Source organism: Atta cephalotes (genome assembly GCF_000143395.1).
Source record: "Atta cephalotes unplaced genomic scaffold scaffold00018, whole genome shotgun sequence".
Taxonomy (NCBI): Eukaryota; Metazoa; Arthropoda; class Insecta; order Hymenoptera; family Formicidae; genus Atta; species Atta cephalotes.
In genome coordinates this window covers 5195045-5202165 of record NW_012130082.1, presented here as the reverse complement: position 1 = coordinate 5202165, position 7121 = coordinate 5195045, and the positions used below count along the sequence as shown (strand labels likewise).

Sequence of the window (7121 nt, the reverse complement as noted above, 5' to 3'; positions counted from 1 at the left end):
ATAACTGATTGATATAAATAACGAAACTCTCGAAATTTTGTCAGCATAAACAGTCATTAAGATTACGTTTCAATATATCTAAGATTTCAGTTACTTTTAATCAAATTATTTATGATAATATGTTAATGATTAAGAAATAAATCGAAATATATCGAAAATTCTTCCTTCAGATTCGGTAGCTTGCATTGTTACAAACAGAGCAATCGAGGGTAGAGACCCTTTTCGGTGCGGTGGTTGCCAGGAAATATCGATCTGCCCAGAGGAGATGGATGCTGCTGTTCTCAATGGTTGGGGTATACTTTATCTTCTCTTCGAAGTCGGACGCCCTAAATAACTTGGATTTCACTATCATTCTGACATATCAACAACCGTGAGAATACTTAATCCATAAAAGAGAATAGATTTGTCGGCAAGTTTATTGTTCGTGGTGATTTTACTAAGTAAAAACTTTCTAAATTTTTTTCAGGTAGGAGGTAAAAACATTGATTTTAACATTGATTTTCTTAATTTATTTTAATTCTTTTTAAAATTTACAAAACAATCAATAATGCAAAGTTTTTATTTAAAATATTGAGCAATATATCTCTCGCCATTTATATCATTGCCATGTTTAAGATAGAAGTCATGTAAAACAAATTTGTCGTATAGACAGTGTATCGACATAAGACAGTTTTTTGAGACAATACTTTTGTCTTAGCGTATTAACATATTAACATATTTAACACATTTAGTAGTTATTTCAAGTGCTATTATAATTATATATAATTTTTAATTTATATAAAAATAAATTTATGGAAAACAACGCTAAACAAAGAAAATTCCAATAACTTTAAGGATGTTATTATTATTAAAGAGCTATCAAATCACATTAAAAATATTATTATGTGACATATTAACGCTATTTTATAGCGTTTTTCGCGTTATCAATATGAAATAACATCATAATATATCAAACTTTCACAAATCGCTATCAGAAATTGATACCGTGCTAATTTCATAAGTATCGTCCGATTGTAATGTTCTTATCAACGAACGTTTGATGCTTTTGCATAATTCTACATATCGCAACAATCTCAACTTGAAGTTTAAATCGAGATCGTCTATATAATCATTGCAGGTATTAGTTAAAATCGCGAAGGCATGTCTCTTGCGTAGATTAGCGTTAGATCGTAAACTATCATTGGAATGATTGGATATATCTTTCTCCAATATTTGTTTATTCTTTCTTGAACATGAACATACAAATCTCTTTACTTTATTTAGTTCCGATATATTGTAAAGTCGTTTATGTGTATTTCTAGCATTTTTCCTCCAAGAATGTGATGACAACGTTTTAATAACTTCATTGCTATTGACGTTAGAATATTTAATTGGTACATCTCGATATTTTTTTTTGTTTCTGATCCTGCATTGTTCATACTTGTACCGCATCTGATCATTTTTACGATGATCTTGCATTTGCTTACAAATTCGCTTATTATCATATGTCTTTTCTTGATGTTTATATGTGGTATGCCCAAAATATTTCGAATCATTGTCCGTAAGAAACGCTTTGGTCGATTGCAAAGAAATTGTTACACTTGTTTCCGAATTTTTCAAGTCATATTGATGAGAGTTTCTGATGTAATTCATAATATTGCCAATTTTTTCCTTTTTATCATATTGTATTGGATTATTTCTATTTAATTTTTGCTTTTCTATGTCTTCAGTTGTAGAAGTTAACAAATCGTAAGACTGCAGAGAAGGTTTAATCGAACGGAAGCTTAATAAGGCCTCATTGTTATCATTTTCCAATTTGTGGTCATAAAACTTTATGTTCTCTTGACACCTTTTTTTTTCCTTTGTCCTACTAATTGATAAAGATACATTTGAAGATTTACAAGTAGATGTAGTATAGCTTTGCTTGCAGCAATCATAGCAAGTTGAGCATGAAGTTATACTGTAATCCTACAAAGAAGAATAGATAATAAATTGAAGAAAAGTTCATTTAAAAAATTATAATTGCACATTTTTAATTTCCAAAGACAGAAACAATTCAAAAATATTGAATTCAACAAAACATTAATATCAATCAATAATTAAAATATTTCTATTTAAAAGTATATCTATCTTACACATTTGTCACTTGTCTCTTTCTTTCTAGTACCTTCAGAAGATTCTTTAGTTTTCCAAAAAGTTTTAGTCATTTTATTATTATTACTTATTTTATTGTTAAACAATATTCTTTTCAGCTTTTCACGAATCAAACGCTTTATTCTATCGATAGATTTGTCGATGGAATTGCGAAACTTTGTTATCGCGAATACCATTTGTGGTCGTATTTCCCTAGAATAATTATTTGGATATCTACGAGATGCTGTTCTGTGTTTGATTGTTGTCGAAGTTATGTTATGAATACCGTTCGCTGATGTAATGCACCTGCGCCCGCGAAGCATTGATTTTTGGAATTTATCTCGCCTGTCGCTCGTCGCAAATTCACTTATCGTTACGAACGAACGACAATATAGCGATGCATTGGATGTCGAATGATTTTTTGAACGTAGATATTCTCCTGTCGAAACATCGGAACTTCTTGAATCTCCATTGGAGATTCGGAATCTTCCTTTCGACACGGAAAATCTTTCTGATGATGTAACAAAATTTTGTGTTCCATCTTTTACATCTAACATTTCCTTATTTATATCAGGAAAAAATTGATTTCTTTTTTTGGAAACAATTAAAGTATGCGTAGAAAGATTTGCTGCTATTTCACTGCATCCATCGCTTGTTTCCTTCTTAGGTATCTTTTTATCATTTTCAGATGTCAACCAAACTATTCGTGGATAAAATGTATCTGCATTGATTTCTTTCGATAATATCTTTGATCTAGGCATTTGAATCGAAATTGTTAGCGAATTATTGCTCCTGGACGATACCTGCACTATTTTGGAATAGTCCGTGCTTGGAGCTGTTGCTGCATCAAAATTATTTTGAGATATTTCAAAATCACAAATATTTGTTCTTAAAATATTATCTGTGATATCTATAAAATCATTGCAAGAACAACATGAGTTACATCCAATTTCTACTTTTGTCGAATTTAACAAACTATCATCTTCCTGTGCATCGAAGTGTTTATCGATTCTATTAATATTGTTCGAGAAACGATTATAGTTTAATTCTACTAATTGTTTATCATACTCTGAATTTTGTACGAATGATGTAATACTACATCTATTAGTATTTGCACATCTATTAGTATTTGTATATATTTTATTTTCCAATTCGATTTTTGAATTCGACTTTTGGTTCGACAAACAATCGTGTTCGTTGATGCCTGTGATTTGCGAAATATTATCCATATCTTTGTTTGTTTTTATTTTATTAAAAGTACCTTCAATTTCACTGTTTGTTTCGATAAAATTTTCGTATAATACACATGTACAATTTGCATTATTATATTCGGAATTTTGTATAAATAATGTATTACTACATTCATTACAATTATTACAAATTTCGTTTTCTAAATTTGATTTTTCATTCGACAAACAATCGTTAGTGCATTCGTTAGTGCCTGTGGTCTGCGAGAAACTGTCCAAATCTTTGTTGCTAAAAATGTCTTCAATTTCATTGTTTGTTTCTATAAAGTTTTCGTATAACGAACATGTGCAGTTTGCATTATTTACTAATTGCGTGGATATACCATTCCTTATAATTAAATTACTCGATTCGATAACCTCTTTTCTATACTCTTTTACATCATCATCATCATCATAATTGATATCCATCGAATTAAAAATTGTAGAGTATTCTCGATTTCTTTCAACAGAATTATCAACGCATGACGTCACATGATATATTTCTTCAACATTATCTTCGCAAGGATCATTACAAGAGAAGTTTACAAAATTTTCAACATATCTCGAACTATTCTCATTATTATTTTCTGTTTTTTTTCGCGCTATATCTATCACTATGTTTTTTATAAACCTTCGCTCTGCTTCATCTGATTGTGAATAGCATGTGTCGAGTTTTTCAGCTTTTTCATGTGTAACATGTGCATGTGCATCATTGAAATTCGTACAATTATCTTTACATTGTGTAAAACATTTTAATTTGTTAAGTTCAGTACTTGACTTTGAGGACAAAATAGAGAAATCTTCTTGAACCATACCATAAAACCATTTATGGACATTCTGACAAATCGGTACTCTCGCAACGAAAAGATGTTTTTTTATATTGAGGGCTTTTAACTTGAAACTGATATATTCAGAATATATTTCGCAATTAAGACATAGCGTTTTTGTCAATTTGATATTTAATTTTTCTATAACACTATTGAGACACGAGCAAACATTATACATGCTATCTTCGAATTTTCGCTTCATCACTATCAAGCAAGATTCGGTTAAAGAAGGATCAGCTTCAGAAATTCGTCTAATTAAATTGCTCGGTTTACAAGGCAAAGATAAACGAGTGATATTAACGCTCGAAAACGTCGAATATTCATGATCTTCTATTTGTACTTTATGAATAATTATCTTCAATTTCAAATCATTCCATATCTTCTTTGATTTGGTATTTTGGCACAATTTCTCATTAAAAGATTTATTTTTATTTATTTTATCAGTACTATAATTATTTTGCCTAGTTGATCCAGTTGCAACGTAAGTAGAATAATAATTGGAATTATCTTCTTTATGTTGCAAAAAATTTTGATTTAGAGCTGATGTTTGAAGTATCCGATGTTTTCGATATTTTGATTGTATGTGTTCGATACTTCTATCACAAATCTTTTTTGCTAATGGTTTGACAATTTTTTTACACTTGATTGATCGTTTTGTATTGTAAGGTACTGTATTTAAATTCATGTTACAATCCATTGAAATAGTAGTATTGAAATTCCTAGTAAATAAAATTTGGTGTAATTTTAAGTGATAATCGATAAGTAAAGCATCTTCAATAAATATTAATGAAGGAATGATTTTATTAAAGTTAAGACAATGTTTTGATGAATTTCATTCAACCATCGATACTTACGAAATATTTTGTTTTATATATTGTACATTATATTACACACATAATAACATACATGAAGCAATTGCGATCTAAATAGTCTTGCTCATTGATTAAGTTCCACACATTCAAGTTTTTTAAAATATTGTCTTCGATGCCCAATGTATCTAACTCCCGGCAAACTTTTTTCAATCTATGATGCAAAATAACAGAATCCAGAAAACAGGTGATCAAATCATCCTTTATCAAGCGTTTGATAGTATTTTTCATAATTTCTTTCATTGTGCTGATATCATATTCAACGATTCTATTCAGAAGATCCTTCCACATAATTATCATACCGATGAATTTCTTGAAACATGGAAACTGCTTAGCCCATCGAGAATTTGTATTATACACGAACTTCTCCAACAAAGACTGGAATCTATATTCCAGACTAGGCACAAAAAGTGCTCGAATCTTGTCAAAATAGGGATCATATTTCTTTAAATCGAATACTATATCTTGGCTCGCACATTCACATGGTTTTATCTAAAATATATAAATAGACTGAACGTTATGAAGAAATTAATATAACTTTATATATTTTTTTTATGATAAATAAATTTTACTTGTATAACGTAGCAAAAAATTATTCTTTGATAATTTATATTTTACGTACAAATAAAATTGCACTTTATATTTTGCTGTGCCACCATTTATTGAATATTAAATTAAATAATTTAGGAAATAAGGAAATGTAAAATATATGTCTTTTATTACCGGTAATGCCTGCTCATTCCTAGATGTATACAATTGATTTTTTGTCATGATAAAATTAATTAATAAAAAGAAAAAGGAAAAGAAAGAAACAGATAAAAATAGAATTTAAATATATTTAAAAAATATATAACAATTTTATCTGCGTATCAAACAACATCTATACATCATTCTTTGAATAAACATTCCGAATGATATTTAATGATATTTAACAACGTATACAACCTAGAAATGCACAGTCAATGTTATCTTTCTTCTTGAAGATGGATGCAATTAAAGATTATATCAATTAACTGTATTTCCTATATTCACGGCTTTACATTCATAAAAATATGATTAATATTCTTTCTTGTATAATAAGCAAGGTATTCCGTATTTATTAATACCATATATAATGATGTCGACTTATAGATGCAATTATACTAACACTATATTGGCAACGCAATATTATACGAGAACAATTTATTTAAACTACTTAACTTTATTATCTCCATTGCCATTGCCATTGCGACGACAAAATGCTAGGACTCGCTAGATACGTTAATGCATTATATTAAAAATGATACATATAATATTCTACCTTTAGACAGATGCGTAAAGAGCAAGAAAAAATTATATAAAAATGCATCAAGTTAATTTATTGCTTAATCTAATTATTTTAGAGAGTTACAGATAAACTATAACTCTCTAAAATAATTAGAAAATCTGATTTTGAAAATAAAGACACTACTGGAAAGTTAAAATTTTTCCATGATTTACATTAAGAAATAGAAAATCTTTATTCCTTATAAAAAGTTATAAAATCTTTTCATAAGAATTACAAAGTTAATTTTATATTCTGTCGCGCGAACATACTTCTTTTTTGACAAGAAGAAAAATATTATCTTTTCAGATGAGCAAAATTGTATTCTTCATCAAAATGAGCTCTTTGATATTACTTTTTTTACTTTTTAATAAAAAAGAGAGTTATTTGTACTTTTACACGCAAGCTGAAACCAATATCTGTAATATAGTGTACGACAAATATAAGTACAGTATCTACGTTATGCGTGACACGCGGGAATGGATATCGTGGCATGACGTGACGAGAGCAGCGAAATACAAAAAGCTTTCGGCTAAGAGGGAAATCGGGATCACGGAGATGGTGAACGTGTGTGACGAAGAGAGAATTGTACGAAAATCTGCGAAATAGTACGAGACAGCCATAACCCATTCACGTAGTGGCTCTCTACAAAGATCAATACTTGTGACGCCGCGCCGAGACACTGAGCGTAACAGCTCCACGCTGACTACGCACGCAGCAGAGAGAGAGAGAGAGAGAGAGAGAGAGAGAGAGAGAGAGAAGAAGAAGAGAGAGAGAGAACTCC

At 29.5% G+C, this 7121-nt stretch overlaps 1 protein-coding gene across 1 annotated transcript; it reads right to left on the bottom strand.

Moving 5' to 3' along the window:
• Nucleotides 1-957: 957 nt before the first annotated feature.
• LOC105618915 lies at nucleotides 958-5805 on the bottom strand. The gene is made up of 4 exons (XM_012200444.1): nucleotides 5758-5805; nucleotides 5072-5526; nucleotides 2115-4884; nucleotides 958-1947 (listed from the first exon to the last, which is right to left on the bottom strand). Exons 1-4 carry the CDS (start codon nucleotides 5803-5805, stop codon nucleotides 958-960), a joined length of 4263 nt encoding a protein of 1420 aa, XP_012055834.1.
• Nucleotides 5806-7121: the final 1316 nt, after the last annotated feature.

What these genes read in the sequence shown, in the direction of transcription:
- LOC105618915 (XM_012200444.1), bottom strand. Translation starts at nt 5,805, where the DNA reads ATGACAAAAAATCAATTGTATACATCTAGGAATGAGCAGGCATTACCG. An exon ending in GGAATGAGCAGGCATTACCG is followed by an intron (nt 5,527 to 5,757) that starts GTAATAAAAGAC and finishes TATATATTTTAG; the next exon opens with ATAAAACCATGTGAATGTGC. An exon ending in TTAGATCGCAATTGCTTCAT is followed by an intron (nt 4,885 to 5,071) that starts GTATGTTATTAT and finishes TTTATTTACTAG; the next exon opens with GAATTTCAATACTACTATTT.